Source organism: Vanessa cardui, chromosome 17 (genome assembly GCF_905220365.1).
Source record: "Vanessa cardui chromosome 17, ilVanCard2.1, whole genome shotgun sequence".
NCBI classification, from domain to species: domain Eukaryota; kingdom Metazoa; phylum Arthropoda; class Insecta; order Lepidoptera; family Nymphalidae; genus Vanessa; species Vanessa cardui.
Window position 1 is genome coordinate 940,975 of NC_061139.1, and position 18,209 is coordinate 959,183.

The 18,209-nt window shown below is 32.1% G+C and overlaps 1 protein-coding gene across 2 annotated transcripts; it reads left to right on the top strand.

Moving 5' to 3' along the window:
- The first annotated feature begins 2,717 nt into the window (after positions 1-2,717).
- Positions 2,718-12,475, top strand: LOC124536872 (toll-like receptor 2). 2 transcript variants are annotated; one of them, XM_047113519.1, is made up of 3 exons: positions 2,718-3,019; positions 7,169-7,433; positions 10,107-12,475. In XM_047113519.1, exons 2-3 carry the CDS (start codon positions 7,194-7,196, stop codon positions 12,441-12,443), a joined length of 2,577 nt encoding a protein of 858 aa, XP_046969475.1. In that variant the 5' UTR covers positions 2,718-3,019; positions 7,169-7,193; the 3' UTR covers positions 12,444-12,475. The 2 variants fall into 2 exon arrangements, with proteins under 2 accessions (XP_046969475.1, XP_046969474.1); XM_047113518.1 differs by having other exon boundaries at positions 2,719-2,947.
- Positions 12,476-18,209: the final 5,734 nt, after the last annotated feature.

Consider the following 18,209-nt stretch of genomic DNA (forward strand, 5'->3'; position numbering starts at 1 on the left):
CTGGTTGGTGAAACACACATGTGGCAGATTTTTTTTTAAATCAGGTACATGCAGGTTTCCTCACGATGTTTTCCTTCACCACGGAGCACGAGATGAATTACAAACACAAATTAAGCACATAATATATTCAGTGATGCTTACTAAAAGAAAATATTATAAAAATTAAACTTTTCGAATTCCATGACTGCAAATATAAAACACAGATTTTTAGTAACAGTTGCTTTGTTACTATCACAATTATATCATTTATATTTTTATTTACCTTATGTAACTGTTCAAAAATAAACAAACATGTTCAAGAGTTCATACATAACAGTTAAAAATTGTAGATTACAAAAAATGAAACAAAAACCATTTTATAAGTAAACAATTATCAAATGATAATGAAATGATAATGAGTTCATTCAATTAAGACTTTTATATTAGTTGTTATTTCACGCTAATTGTTACGGCTTAGCTATAAACATTGTTTAGATAAACAATAACTTATCTCTTTCTATCAACATGGATTTGATATTCGATAGAAAGAGACAGCGATATTTTAGTATTCACTTCCTAAAGTTATATGTATAATATTAGGTATTATTTGATAATTTATTCTATTGCTGAAAAATACATTAACATTTTAGTGAAACAGTGATGAAGATATAAAACTTACCTGTTACCCTACGATAGCCTACCGACATTTTTGTCAAAATCTGTTATCTCTAAGACTTTAGGGGGTATTGTACATATGGGCTAATGCTTACATTATAAGATAACGAATAATTTACTTATCAAAAACGTGCGTTGCGTCTATTTGTACATTGAAATGTCGAGCATCGAAGCTTAGTAAAGGAACTGGTCGACTGGTCTGTTTCTGAGAATCAGTTCTGGCCCAATTACGACATGCCCTCACTCGTCAATTCTTGTCTCGTAAGACAACTGGTTTGAGGCTTTAAGGATTCGGGGTCGTATATCCGCACTATCTTTAATTACTGATGGTATCTTTTATCGGATGGAAGCGTTCATTTTAAGTAAATATTAAATTACGAGATATTAGCTTTCCGTTACCATTTAACAAAGGTTTTAAGGTTATATATTATTATATAAATATAGTAATAAGTATATACATAGTTTTTAAATATAAAAGAGCATGCTTGCACCATCCCACGCGGTTAAGAGTTATATAGTAAGTATTTTTAATTCATGTTTATATAGTAATAAGTCGAATTTTGTATTTATATAAATCTTATAAATAGTATTGCTAGTTATTCTCTATATTAGTTCTATAAATCCTGATCCTCACAATCTGTTATCTGATAAATTCTTATATTTGCGCACCTGGAGATTGTAATCCCAAATCTTAATGTTGTAAATGGAACGTTTATTTCAAGAACAAAAAAGTTTAACAAATAATTAAAATAGATAAACTTAATGAATCATCTATGACGTCGAATCAATGAATTAAAAACAAACTCACAAGACAAAGTTTTTGTGTCTTTCACTCCGCAATCTTAGTTCCCGTTGGTTTTCATTACATAACTTTGTATTAGGTATATGAAGTTAATTGTTTCTAAACTTAGTAAAAGAACTAACTCATAGCGATATATAAGTTACTCATTTCATAATTATCTTACTCATTTCATTGTGAATAATAAAACCCAATTAATTGTTAGTACACTCACGAAAGCCAAAATATATGACTGAAGAAACTTTGTTTCAAGGAAAGAACTGCGAATATACATACATATGTACCTATACTGATTGAATTTTAAGAAATTAAAGACTGATCTCAGCTTTTGTTCTGGTGTATAGTAGTTATATTGATTCTTTATTTGATTACTAGTGGTCGCCCGCAACTCAGCTCGCGTTTAGGGTGTTGGTTGTCATGTTTTAGGCAAAAAAGTAGTCTATGTCCTTTCTTAGAGTTCAAGTTTGCTTCGAACCAAATTTCATCAAATTCGATTCAGCGGTTTCGTCGTGGAAGAGCAACAGACAGATAGAGCTACTTTCACATTTCTAATATTAATATAGATTTGGAATGCCTCTGCAAAATTAAAGTACTTAAGTAATTTCTGTGAAATATGCTTATCAGATCGCAACGGGCTGTCAAAAATAATGCTTAAGTCAAGAATAGCGACTGAAAACAATCACGAAAAAAATGGTGAAGCCGAAATACCTGTGTCATTTTTTTTGTAATATTAAGATTATAACTGTGACAAACAAATTGATTTTTTTTTAATAATAAACTATATGAGTGTTCGATGTATCCAGTTTTAACGAACCAATCGCCCTTATCCCAATCTTACAAATCGTTTATTTTTACATCTCTTACAGTCAATATCCAAAATGAGTAAAATAAACTAAATTGAGTATTAAATCAAAAGTAGTAGTTTATATTGTAATCGTAATCTAAATCAAGGCACTCTTATTCAGACCAAATTTACAAGAACGTAATTAATTGCGTCACTGCAGACGTCACATTTGTTTTATTTACTGTTTTAAAGGGTTTTCTCCGCAGTTAAATTTAAAAAAATGTTGTCATCAATAAATATGTTGTCATAGCATACCGTCAAAACTTATGTTAAATACAATAATAGGTGATAAAAAAATGTGCAGTAACGTCATAGCCGAACAAGCATCTCACGCGGGAGAATGAAAAGATTTCCAAATCACGATGTTAGTGCTCTATCGTAATGAAATTATCACATGTAAATACGAGAACGACCAATGACACGTTTAGGTTTATATGAAATTACAGTCGAGTGTCAGATCAGAAGTATACCTCACGCGGCGACGCGTGCGAATTATTGTTAAACATAAAAAATGGGTTAAGTTATACACCGTGTTTACACAGTAAGAGACGCTCAAGGGTTTCCTTGGTTATTGAAAATATAGTGATGTTATAGTTTTCATTGCAGAGAATGTTCGTGCTATTTTAATTTTCACAAGATTTTGACTTGAGGTTAGTTGGAAAACTAGTTTTTGTGTGTATTTTACGGTGGTTGACGAACGTATGCTGAAGTGGTAGCCCATGGTAATTGCTTATACTGTAAGAAATTTAAACAATACTTTACCCCATCATTGCGTTTCTAGCTATGGAATCTATATCCATTGTGCCTGTAATTACATTTTCTCAATCTCTCCTAAACTGATATGAAGCAATATGTACGTATTGATGTTTAACGACAAAATATATCCTAGACTAAAAAAAGACACCAAAAAAGCAGTAGATTTACAACTAACTATTTAAAAATACATAAGCTATGTGAGGTTTTTGCTACGTAGTTCTATTCTAATTGACACAAATCGTCATTTTTGAAATAATTTTTCCATTTCATTCTAGTTATATATTAATTTAGAAAATGTATATACGTTAACTGAAAACTGTTTATTTATTGAGACAGGTCTAAGCTATCCGAGATTTAATGAGATACTTCATTCTGATTTTTGATAGCCATCTATAGCCATAATTTCTAGTGTTGTTTTGTTGTTATGTTATATTATTGCCTCCCATCGAAATAAAAGACTGTGGATATATATCCAGAATATGCAGAAATTCGATTAAAGGAACTTTATGACATGAGACAAAAGGAGAGACTATTTTGTGGCAAACATTTCCAGAGCTGAAGGTCTGGTATACCAAAACCAAAAGTTTGTGTATATTGACAATTTCACCATATCTTAATATTATTATATCATATCCATATATATATATATATATATATATTTATATATTTATATATATTTATTTACTGTATATACCTATTAAGTGTTTGAACTTGTATGTGTCTTTTTTCTGTATTCTTGTTTTAAGTGTTATATTCCAAATACTGTGGTGTATCGATTTAATAAATAAATAAATAAATATCCATACGTATTTGACGTTATATACACTAGTCCAGTAGCGTAGCTAGGCGAATACGGGCCCCGGTCTTCTTCTCCATCCTCCTTTAACGAATAATTACCCTTTAAAATTATAGATACCAAATAAGAAGTCTTCTGCGCGGGGTCGTGTTTTCCTAGCTTCAGAAGCTTAAGGTTTAGTTTAGAGGGCCCCCTGAACTCCGGGGCCCTGGTGCACAGCACCACCTGCCCTACGATAGTTACGCCACTGCTCTAGTCACGTGAGTTGTTTTAGTAAATAAATGGTCGTTAATTTTGCGTTATTTAAATGAAACAAATCCCAAATCTTTTCATAGTAAAGTAACAGCCTGTAAATTTCCTACTGCTGGGCCAAAGCCTTCTCTTCCATTAAGAAGAGGGTTTGGAACATATCCCAACACGCTGTTCCAATACGGGTCGGTGGAAATCTTTTCATAATATTTGTTAATATATTTACATCCATATATATAACTCTTGAGACATTAATGAAGCCAAACTGCTTGGTTATCCACATTTGTATCAAAACCCGCATTGGAATATCGTGGTACAATACGGTCCAAAACTTCTCCTGATAGGGAGATGACGCCTTAGCCTTGCGAATGTATGTACAGGCCATTATTTTACTGTTGTATTCCCTACAACGCAACAGGTTACAAGTTGATGAGCATATAAACCATAATGTGACTGATTTTCATATCTGACTATAGCTATTTTATCAAAAATAGTTACTTGAGATTGGAACTAATGTAATGTCCCTCTGAATTCTCAGTAGCCAGTGTAGGAAATGTTACACTTTCGTACTTATGGAGCACGTAAAACCGTTGGTCTTGCGATGAATAGAATATGTCTACATTGATATACAATGGCTAAGTCTAATCTTCAAGGGAGTTTACTAGTTAGTTTGAGAAGAATTATGACGAAGACAACAAAATGTTATTATAGATAATAAATTATATCATTATATAGTGACATCATTGGATTCGAATAATCGTTGTAAAGACGTAAATACTTTTTCAGCTATTTGAATAGGAATTGCTAACAAAATATTTGTCTTAGTGCTTAACACGTGGACACGACACGCTGTACGGACTAACATCAAGCATGCTCTAAATGTTATGATTACTTTTTTGGTAATAATCGGTTACATAAACGGTAAAACCAAAAAGATCATTTCCAACCATTGATTAATTGTACCTTAATATGTTTAAGACATTAGAATTTCGGTTATTTGTAAGTCAATTAATTTGTATCAAACACAACAATTGATAAGAATAGCTTCATCCATACAAGATTTTCCCGTTCTCTGAAATATATTTTAAAGTTTAAGATTGAATGTGATACGCACATCGGCATTCAATTTACTTGTCATCAGCCACGTGCTGGACTGGTAAAGATAGTCGCGACGTGTTTTAACAATTGCTTACATCAATAGCATTGGGAACTGCGATGGTGTTACCCTAGGACACACATACTTTAAAATGGTACACCAATACTAGTACATACTGCTGGGATGGAATATATAATGAGGACAATCAAGACGGCCTTACAAATACACAACATTTAAAAAAAAGTCTTAAAGAAAATTGTAAATTATAATAATCAAATATGTTTTTTAAAACTACAAGAAACAAAGAGATTGCGATATATTGCCATTCCTGTCAACTATTATTTTAGTTTTGGCCAGGCCGCAATTGGTAATCACTTTAATTTTTATTTTTTCTATTCAAATTCGCATCACATTATATTTATATCAGTTTTTTTTATGTAACGCATTAGTCAAAGTAAATTTTTAAGTGTACACACACGATTACATGTGTTAAATACAATCTTACCTGCGTGGACTGGTCCTTAGAAGATTGAACTGGTTGTACTAAGCACAGGATGTGTGTAACCAGTTCGATCTACTTAAATACACTCAACTATAAAAGTATTCCTATCACACATTTCTCTGTAAATCACACGATCGTCTATTATTCAACTAGGTATTCAGAGCTTAACACTTCGTAGGTCATCGAAATAAAACTGACCCTATTGAATCTTGAGCTGAAACTCAAACTCAAACTCAAATTCCTTTATTCAATATAAAAGCATTACACTTACTTATTGATAGTCAAATAAACACTACCACCGGTTCGGAAAAAGGAACACCCTGACCTGAGAAGAACCGGCGAAAGAAACTCAGCGGGCCTTTTTTTTTTTGTTTTTTTTTTTTTTTTTTTTTTGTCAAATTTATAAGGTACATAGTAGTATATGATTAGAAATAGCCAGAAGGCGATCGTTTCATTCCCAAGGTGTGCTATCAAACATAAACTCGCTAATTGTATAGTAACCTTTTGCACACAAGCGTTCCTTAACAATTTTTTTAAATTTGGCAACAGAAGCATTTTGAACGCTTTCTGGGATCCTGTTGTAGAAGCGTATACATTGCCCCACAAAAGAGTTACTGACTCTATGCAGTCGAGTAACAGGAGTAACAAGATTGTGTTTGTTCCTTGTACCAATGTTATGAGAATCACATTTTCTCATAAAAACATTAATATTTTTCCGTACATACAAAACATTACAAAATATGTATTGAGAAGCAACAGTCAATATCTTAATTTCTTTAAATCTATGCCTTAATGATTCCTTGGCTCCTAGGTTATAGATTGCGCGAATAGCCCTCTTCTGCAGCACAAATATAGTTTGGATAGCGGCTGCGTTACCCCAAAGCATAATACCGTAGGACATTATACTAAGATGCTGAGATGATTATTTATATGATTATTATGCTGAGATGGTCCAGTGGTTAGAACGCGTGCATCTTAACAGATGATTGCTTAATTTGTTTTTATAATCGTCTTGTGCTCGGTGGTGAAGGAAAACATCTAGAGAAAACCTGCATGTGTCTAATTTCATCGAAATTCTGCCACCTGTGCATTCCACCAACCCGCATTGGAAAAGCGTGGTGGAATATGTTCCAAAAAAAAACAAAGTATACTTTATTCAAGTGGGCTTTTACAAGCACTTTTGAATCGTCATTTAACAATTAAGTGACGCTACCACCGGTTCGGAAAGTAGATTCTACCGAGAAGAACCGGCAAGAAACTCAGTAGTTACTCTTTTTCAACATTTAAAAAAATACAGTCATGTTAGTTAATACAATTATTAAATTAATATATAATATATCCTCTGCTTAATGGAAGTGGAGGCCTTATGCCAGCAGTGGGAAATTTACAGGCTGTTACTTTACTACTTTACTATTGAATCTTAAAATCTAGAATTCTAATAGTATAATAATTATTTTAATTTTCTATTCCAGATTATTTTGCGCGAGCTGTCAAGAGATGTGGTTAGGTCATACTCTATGGCTGTTGTTATGTTACGTCCAATATATTAAGTGCAACATCCTAGAAGAATACGAAGATATATCGCGTAATATTCTCTATCCCCCAGAGGATATAACAGCTAATGCTCTACCCATAGAATTAGGAAAGGACCGATCGTCCGGGTGCATCTGCAGAAGCACCAAGAACCGTAAAGTTATAGTGTGTTTTGGGAACTACGAATGCAAGAAATTCCCAAAGGTAAATAAAATAATTTTATGTCATTACCAGGTTCTATAATATAAGGAGTTAGTATTTATGCACCGAAATATTCTTTATTAATTAGATTAAAAAATATATGCGTAATGCTCATTCATCCCCTTGCTCCACGGGTACGGTAAGGGATAATAAAAAATACTGGATTTTTTTAATAGACCATTCAAAATTATGATTTATTTATTTACTTGGTGGTAGGGCTTTGTGCAAGCCCGTCTGGGTAGCTGCCACCCACTCATCAGTTATTCTGCCGCCAAATAACAGTACTCAGTATTGTTGTGTTCCGGTTTGAAGGGTGAGTGAGCCAGTGTAACTACAGGCACAAGGGACATAACGTCTTATTTCCCAAGGTTGATGGCACATTGACGATGTAAAGAATAGTTAATATTTCTTACAGCGTCATTGTCTATGGGTGATGATGACCACTTACCATCAGGTGACCCATATGCTCATCCGCCAACCTATACCATAAAAAAATGATTCGTAATAAAAACCACAAAAATATATATTTCGGCAAAATATGTATGTACCTCTGGGACACATTCAAAGTAAACGCTATGAATATTTGGTGTTTTTTGGAACATAATCAATTACAACAGCTACCATAGGTATGTCATGTAAAAATACTAGCATTAAAACTCCAGAAAAATTGTTTATCAAAGTGCCAGATGACATTGACAGTTTTTGCACTTTTGCATTTTTATGACTCAAAATCAAAATATTTAGGTATATTTTTAGATATATATTAATTTTTACCACCAAAAATACCCCATTGTTATAATTGCTACTAATAATACAAACTTTATCATAATTTCATACAATAACTTGTCTGACCCAAAATATTTCACACAAGATAATAGATGTAATGGAAAATTCTGAACGATCTTGATCCTTGTTGTGATAATAAAATCTTTTATTACTTAACGTAATTACTTTCGCTTTCATGAGTTTACTGTGTGCATTCTGTGCAAACATTTTCAAATCTTGATATTTGTTAGACTAACTTTGATTATACAGTTAATTTAAGTATCGTAAGATACGATCTGGCATATTTAATACCGTGACTGTTACAGGCTACAATTGATATTCCTTTTACTTGTCTTTTATTCGTATTATTTCATAGGTAACACCTCCTTGGTATTAGATTATGGAACGGGTATGAAACCAAATGAATATGCTCTGCATTTCGACACCTTCTTAAGAAGATGTTTTCAATGTCAACCCATTTATTATCACGACCTACTAAATTAACAAAACTAACCGTTACTGCTCGAGACTTATTATATATAACTAGCTATACCCGCCATTTTTCATATATTTTCGAGGCTACCGACTCCGATTCAAAATCTGGAGAAACATTTTTTAACGATAAATAACGTTACTGAATTAAATCTCAGCTTGAGGTTTAGAAAGATGATGTAACTATAAAGTAAATTTAACACACATAATTCTACAGCGGAATTCCTCGAAATCACAATTTAAAATTCTATTATTATCACACAATGGCTAGTAGTAACTTCGTGAATCTAATGTTATCTTAGTTATAGAGAGACGGAATTATCATCTTACAAACATATTGCGTCATATATTATTAATCAACTACGCGTGTTTTCAGATCGCTGAACATAAAACTAAGGGTGACTTTTAGTTCTTATTGTATGTACATGTATGTTAAGTTGTCCATAATTGTTCAGGTTATTTATACACACACATTACATCTTGTAAATAGGGTTATTTACAAGATGTAACAGTAACAGCCCGTAAATTTCCCACTGCTGGGCTAAGGCCTCCTCTCCCATTAAGGAGAGAGTTTTGGAACATATAACACCAAGCTGTTCCAATTCGGGCTGGTGGAATGCACATGTGGCAGAATTTCGATGAAATTAAACACATACAGGTTTCCTCATGATGTTTTCCTTTACCGCCGAGCACGAGCAAATTAAGCATATAAAATATATATAGTGGTGCTTGCCTGGGTTTGAACCCGAAATCATCGGTTAAGATGCACGCTCAGCTCACACGTTACAGCTTACAAGTTGGTATAAGTGAAATTTGTAGACTAGAAAATTAGAATTTTGATATAATAATAAATAGTTATACTACTATATTAGATAAGTTTTGTTTATTTGTCTTACCGTTTACGTAGGATTGATGTGGGATTATTCGTATTTAAATGGGTAAATATAGGGCTTTGTGCGGGCCCAACTGGGTGGCCACCATACTCATATATTATGCATATATTTGAATACCGCTTGGTGTCTACAGGCATACAAGTTATTGTATTTGAGACTCCTTGGTGGTTTATACTTTTTGTAAGGCAATATATGTCCTCTCGTCTTGAAGCCTTAAACAATTTGAAAATTTTAATTATTTAAACTTTCAGCACGGTCTTAGTTATAAGTTCATAGCTTGCTGATGAGAGTTTTTCTTCAGTCCAAAAGCTAAAAAAAAACTTACTAACTTACTAAAAACAATAAAAACAACATAATAAATGTATAAAGGCTTTATAGGTAATCATAATATCTATAGAAAATTCTACAATACGAGTAAATTTATTTATCATACCCTATTTTATGTTTATAAAGTATGTAAAAATTACTTTTAATATATTAATGCCACAAAATTTGTACCATGATTAATTTATGATTTTATTTTCAGGTAAACAGACAAAGCGAAATGCTCGTTGTCAGGACCACAGTTTTACCAGAAGTACGAGTCGGTGAGTTAGATTCACTGTACTACTTGAAGGCACTACGGATTGAAGCGAATCATCAATTGAAGTATTTACAACCAGGATTGTTTCGTAATCTTACTACATTACACCAACTCTCTATATCATACAACACTGCGCTTCACGTGATACTCGAAGGCACGTTTGATGGCCTAAAGAACCTTCGAGAGTTGATCTTAGTAAACAATGGCTTCTCGAATATACTACGCGTAACTCCAGCTTTCCAACCTACGAAGTTACCGTCACTACGTAAGTTGGATTTGTCGGAGAACTCATTTGAAATGATTCCAGAAAATGCATTTAAATCTATGAGAGGTTCTCCATTGAGGAGACTCGATATTAATTTATGTCGCCTTGACTTTATACATCCTGATAGCTTCCTACACTTAGAGATGCTTCAAGAACTAAGTATAGGTGAGAATGATTTAAATTCGTCAATAATAGGAGATTTTCTAATGAGCTTAAAGAAAAATAACAGAAACCTCACCCATCTTGATTTGAACAGTATGGGTTTTCGAAAACACCCACCAAGACATTTAATGGAGATTATTGCGAACACAACAATTAAAAGATTAACTTTATCTTATAATCAATTTGAAATTATATCTGATGATACATTTCCAACTATGACAAATATAAAGGTTTTAGAATTGCGTGGTGTTAGCGCTTTATCTATTGGACCGAATGCTTTCGAACCCAAAAAATTTCCAGATCTTCGAATTCTCTTGTTAAGTGCAAATAATTTACCTGGAATACATTGGAAGCATATATCGAATCAACAACTCGTCCTATTAGATTTATCTCTAAACAAAGGTACTACTTTGAATCCTATGTATTTTGAAATCGACAGAGGAGCGTTTTTAGATTGTCGAGAATTGAGAGTTCTTAATCTAGCTTTTAATAGGATGAAATCAATATTTGACTATACATTTGTTGGATTAGAAAAGTTAAAGATGTTAAATCTAGAAAATGGTACAATATTTCACATCGGCGACGGAACATTTAAGCCTATGAGGCATTTGGAGATCCTTAATTTAGCCAATAATCCTTTGACTGCGAATGAGAATCTAACGAGTGCTATGTTTGAAGGTTTAAATGAACTGAAAATATTAATATTAAAGAACTGTGGTATAAAACATTTTTACGTCGAGGACAATATCTTCAAAATGATGCCGAATCTTACACATTTGACACTGAGGAACAACGAAATGTACTATATCACTTCTGAATTATTGAAACCATTAAAAAATTTACAAGTGTTAGATTTGAGTGAGAATCTTCTAATATCTTGGTGGAAACCTTTATTCGTGGGTACAGAATTAAAACCTCGTAGTCTTTATTTAACCGATAATAAAATTTCGCATTTCACTCTGGCCATGATTCAGGACATGAATTTACTATTTGAAAATAAAGGAAATTTTACAATTGAAATAGACCTACTGGATAACGTATTTATTTGTGACTGTGCTTCTATGTACCAATCCTACGCCTGGCTGCAAGTAAATGGGTCTGCCGCGTTGAAGGAATACTTTAGGCAGTCCAATTTCCTATGCAGCAGTCCAGATCAATGGGAAGATAGAAGAGTTGCGGACTATTTCTCGTCTATCAAGAATATGCGTTGCTTGATGTATGAGAAAATTTCAAGTATGATGTTGTTGGTTTGGACTGCTCCATCAATAGTAACTCTTATATTTTTAGCTTTAGTTGTAGTATGTGTATATAAATATAAACTGTACATAACATATTGGTTATTTTTAGCAAAACTAGCGTTAGGAAGAAAATTTCTAAAGCATTCTTCTAAAACCGAAGGCTTACAGGGGATCTGTCCTAAGTACGATGCTTTCGTGTCATATTGTAGCGAAGACAGGGAGTTTGTCTCAGAAATGGTGAATCAATTAGAACGCTCTCCTCCTTGCTTAAAGCTATGTATTTACGAAAGAGATTTTGAAATAGGTTCGTTCATCTCTGAAGCAATATTAGGTAGTATTAAAGAAAGTAGATATATAATTTTAATTATTAGTAATAATTTTGCAAAATCTCAATGGTGTCGATGGGAGACACAGTTGGCTGAGTATCACAGGTTGTTTCTTGAGGACGGCACTTCGTACGATCCATTAGTGCTAATAAGAATAGGCAACGTCGAGAGTAAATATTTAACGACGACGTTAAAGTTCTTACTGAAGACCAAGATATATTTGTCATGGGACGAGCGGCGATCGGACGAATTTTGGATGAAATTAAGGAACGTGATCGTCAAAAATTGATGTTTTTTTATAATAAATGTTTTATAAAATGACTTATTTATTTTAAATACCTTTACCCATAATTAAGAATTCTACTGGTAATTTAGATATATTACTGTTATAATATAACGTCAAAGAGGTTATAACACATAAAAAAACATGATTTTTTTATCTGTACTTTGGAATAGTAGTACTGCCTAAGGACTGCAAAGATTTTCGTGTGTAAGTATATAATTCTTTGGCACGCTCTGTAACTAATCGGTTAAATTGATTTCACATATAAGTTGTGGTTATATTTGTTTTAATTATTAGAATTATATATATAATAATAGATATAAGATATATTTGTAAAGTTAATAAATTTAACACGGAGGCTGTAAGCCGACATCACATCACACATCCAAAAAATATATATTATATTTTAATTTATACATATTTCTAATTATCACTATAGGTATAAAATTAAGAACTCAAGGACTATTCTAAAAAATACTTCACTCACTACGAACAATTTAGTCTGTTAAATGATAAATACCTGATGTCTTCCAAGCACGGTATGTTAATTTAAATAATTTTTTTTAAATAACATGACTTTGTATTTTTCAAATGTTAAAAAAGAGCAAGTAACTACTTTGAGTTTCTTGTCGGTTCTTCTCGGTAGAATCTACTTTCCGAACAGGTAGCTTCACTTAATTGTAAAATGACGATTCAAAAGTGCTTGTAAAAGCCTACTTGAATAAAGTTTATTTTGATTTTGTTAGATTAGCGGGCAAAATAAATATTTTAGTACAGAAAATTATGCCTAATTTACACACGCTTAATTATCTTTAAACGAAAAACATGTAAAGTAATATATAGAAAGATTTTTTTAACAAAAAAGTCGAAAAGATAAGTCTCATAAAACGCCTGTATTCAATCTCATGGGCGTTCTCCGGCCTGTGTGTAAACAGCCTGGGGTTTTCCTAATACAAAACTAATATTGTATTGTTTAACGTAATATAAATTGTATTTTATAACGGTTTTAATGTAAATAAGCAAGCAGTGTACTTAGTGTTTATAATTAACTTAAGGGAAATTAACAACGACGTATGGAAAACGTGCGCTGTAACTTTAAATTGTTAAAACATCTTCAACTGCCATTTTGTTTATTTGAAAACATTTTATTTGGCGATGGAAAAATTTAAATGATAATTTTGAATGTACTTACACATAATCTTGTTTATTAATAAATAAATATATGTATACATATAATAAAATTGGATTGTCTGTTTGTAGTATTAAAATAACCGCTTTTTACTAAATGCATATGTATGTATATTCTGTACATGTACCAAATTAACAATTTTATCTGTCTGCCTGTCCGTCTGTTTGTTCTGGCTAATCTCTGGACCAATTATCATGGGACTTTCATTGGCAGATAGCTGTTGTAATGAGGAATAACTTAAACTACAAAAATACTTACGAAGTCGCGAGCACAGCTAGGACACACAAACAAAGCAACAAATTAATGTTTTTTTTTTTTAATAATTCAATCTCTGTAGTTGACGTTTGTTTAAATGCATTTGAAACTTAGCTATTTCTAGAGTTTTGACAAGTTAAACCAATGTTACCACACTTGATTGCTAATTTATTTAGCGTTTATTTAAAAAATTCCCAATAAGGCTTGCTTACATTTATACTTTGTTTATAAAAATAGACCCGTGACTTTGCATTAATGAAATTGGTTAGAAAAAAAAATACAATCACTTGTGTTTGTTTGTCCGTTTATAACAAACTGTTCCGATTACACTGGTTAATATTTGTAATTTAATTATACGCATATGACTCATGAAGAAATAAACTTTTTAGACACTATAAGAAAATTAAAAATAATTTTATCTCGTTATAAGAAATACAAATATATATTTCTTTTCATAGATAAATAATAAAACAGCACTCCTATCTCCAATAGAGACAATAAGACGGTTTATTTTTATTAGAAATAGAATACCCTTATATAAGTTTGTAACTTCATTGTGCATATAAATAATGCCTTCAGACGTGTCACGACCAGGAACATTTAAATGAAAGGCCTGTCGGGCATTATCCTAACTTGTCAAAGCAGTCCGTTTGTGTCAGCCATTTATACACAAATGTGACCTAAAACTTTTGACACCAGACGCCAACTAAAGGACAATTATGGTCATATATGCAAATTAAAAGCTATCAAATAACATTCTATCGGATGTTGCTGGTTCACTCGAGTTAGTTATTTTACTTTTTTTAATTTACTTGTACGGTACATGAGTCAAACGTCATTGTTAAAGTCAGAAATCTTTATTTAACATTAAGATAAGATGGGAAACATAGACCTAAGATCTGAGTAGAACCAAAAGACCAGCGAAAGAAACTCAGCGAAACCATTTTTTAAAATTCTGTTAGTATGTGACTTTAAGGTTTTGTAACTGAATTTTAGACTGCTCGTTGAACTGAGTTTTTATAATTAGTTTTTCTACTGATTTAGTCCTTTTTGCAATAATATTTAGAATAAATATTATATGCCAGTACATACACCAAACTTGTATGTTTAAAAAGTGTGTTCAATTAAATATTATCATTTCTTGGTTTCAAAAATGTAAATTAAGAGATTTCAAATTACCTAGAATATGCTGAGCAACGGTTTTCTTATTTTGTTGATTTTATTTACAGATCATGGTCTAATTGTTATTCAAATTGTAACAGAACTACTAATGACTTTTCATAGCAATGATTTTTAAGAAAAAAAAAATGAACAACTATTTAAAAAAAAAATCGCAATTCTCGACTTTCCCAATCAAATCTTCATTTAAGTTTATTATTACTCGTAAAAGCCAATAACACAGTTGAAATTCTGAAAGCTAATCAAATGTAATCATGGCATTACTGCAATAATATTAAATACAGAAACTGCTCGAGTGAAAACATGTGAAAGTAGCTTAATATCGAATCTTTCCAACGTTTAATTTTATCTCAACGATTTACAAGATCTTTAATGATTGTACTTTCTGTTTCGCTTAATCTTTAACAATATTTTATTTACTTTGGTAGACAAATAAAGTACGTGGTTGTCTTGATGATAATGCACTGTGCTAGCCCGTGAGGGTACCACCCAAACAACAGATATTTTTTCCAAATAATCAGCATTACTTAGCATTATTCTCACCCGGTTTGAGGTATGAGTGAATCAGTGTAACTTCAGCTATTAAGGAACATCTTAGCACTTACCATTAGGGGAGCCATTTGCCAATCTTGCTTACGACAACAACAACAGCATGTACAACAATCTTGTCTAACTATACAATACTATACTATAAAAAAAATGGGTCACGGGCTATTCGTGGTCATCTTAACCTTAAGGTAAAAGGTTTTGCTAACACTTTTGTATACGTTATGGGCTATATATAAATATTTGGCTCACTCATCTTTGACATCTGAGCTTATAAATATTTTACCCTCTACACGGGCTTTTACAAGTAAAAAAAATCTAACTACCTAAACTAAGAACAGTTTTAAGGTATTCAGATTTCTATTTTTGAATAATATTTTCTTTAGTCTTCAATGTACATAGTGTTATAATTTATTCAAGAACTAGCTATACCCGCCCGCTTCGCTGGGCATTAGTCGCAGAAAAATACATTTTTAATTTTTAATTTCGTAATTAATTACTGATCATCAACAATGAACAAATAATAAAGAAACAACTCAAGAAACATGCGAGATCTAATTCATTTAATATTCGTCATCTATTTCATCTTCTTCAATGATGTTCTCGATGGGCTGCAGATTCATGAGGTCATAACATCCATAAACTTATTTGTCAAGATCAGATCGTCTTTTTGTTGAATCCGGAAACAGATATGATTTATGAAAATGTTTTTGATGGTATAATCTCGATGTAAAGTTGGTACGATGAAAATTTTAATTAAATTTCTATAGTCTGTAAAAGTTTGCGTCACACCAACACGTCCTCTTTAATCCGGTACATTTACCACCTTCTCAATACTTTCGAACGTACGTCAAAGCATCCTGAGCATATTCGTGCATATGTTTTGGACTTCCACTGTACGCAGATCTGTACGAAGAGCCTGTCGTGAGATTATTTTGATACAGTCCGAGATGATATCCATCTTCTGCTCGCAGAAACAGAATTGTATAATCGTAATAATTGTCATACGATTGATGTGTTTCAGCGACACCTTGATTGTTTTTGTATCGGTTAGTGAGATAACATTACCTCGTTTTGTAGTTTCTGTACCGACAATTACAACTGTGAGTTCAGGGGCTATGAGAAGAGCATTAAAATGCCTTTCATGCTTTGCATTTAATGGCGTTCTCTCTGCATTGATAATGACTCATGATCATGATCATTTGTTGTTTCACCTTCTAGAACAGTTTTAAAATCTTTAACTAAACAATTATTTTCTTAAAGCATAATCCTAAATTTAGCGATGATTTCTCGATTAGTTGTGGTACTGAACATGCATCGAAGATCAATCTTTTTCTACGTTGTCCATTAAATAAATGTCCAGAAACTGGGGATTTTATTTAGATACTGGCAGAAATGAACCAATCTATGATAAACTTTAAACGTAGACACGAAATTATAGTATTGTACAATATTTGTTGCTCCAAATGATGTCATTTGAAAGCATGAATTGTAATATACTGAAGGAAATATTGAGACTCCTTAGTAGTTCCAATAACGTAGATAAGAAGAGATTCTGGTGGTTCAACCAGTTGTGATAAATACATTTTGCCAGTGGAGTAGCACATACCAGCAGTTTAGGCTGATTTATTGAGATTAGTTCTAGTTCTTGACTTAGTCTATTTCAATCGTTGATCATCCTTTTCATAATTATAGAAGTGCATCGTGATACAAGTAAGGGCCATCTGTTGGTTATTTTTAATGTTACGGATGAAATAATCACTTTCTCCATAAAAAAATACTTGTACGTTCATTATTTTCATGACAATCTTTTGAATGGTGTAGAAATTTTTATATCGCAGCGCCACCTGGTGGTGAGTTACATCGATGGGGTCATAATCACTTTCTCCATAAAACAGTAGATATACATACCAATTTTCATAATACAAACACATCCACTTTTGTATATATAGATAGCCTATGATTTGCGTAAGCACATGTTTTTCCTGTTCTTTCAGTTAACTTTTTTAATGTGGGATGATTGAGAGTGTTATAAACGTAGGAATAGACAAATATAATCAGAAAGCTTCGAACTACTAAGCTATTGGGAGTGTCACGTGTTATTGTGTGTCAACCATAAAAGATAGACATAGGCTGTCATGGGATATTTTGTATATAATTTTAAGGAGAACATTTCAGTAATACATGATGTTGAGATTATGTAAATAATTTAATTAAGCAATAAATAAATATAGCCTTTTCATTTTAGCAAAGGGGAGATAAAACATGTAGAGTGCCTTCTGTTGACCTAGATCCATGAAATTTAGCTAAAGCTAATATTACATTTGAAAAAAAATGTCTGGTACTACGGGACCCTCAGAGCGCAGGTCCGCATCACACTTGCCCGGCTTTTATTATTAATAACTGCGTTCGCCGTATGATTACACAATTTTCTCTTTTATAACATTTGCATAATTAACTATTTCCAATATAATTTATAATATATAAACATATCCTATTTCCATTTAAGCGTTAATCGAATTACGAAAGTTTTATGTATAAACAGTTACGGATAACCTATTAATAAAACTTTTCTCTTTTTAATATTAGCAGAATTTATGTTG

Coding starts and splice junctions, on each gene's coding strand:
- LOC124536872 (XM_047113519.1), top strand. CDS start 7,194: ATGTGGTTAGGTCATACTCTATGGCTGTTGTTATGTTACGTCCAATAT. Junction 7,434..10,106: donor AATGCAAGAAATTCCCAAAG/GTAAATAAAATA, acceptor TTTTATTTTCAG/GTAAACAGACAAAGCGAAAT.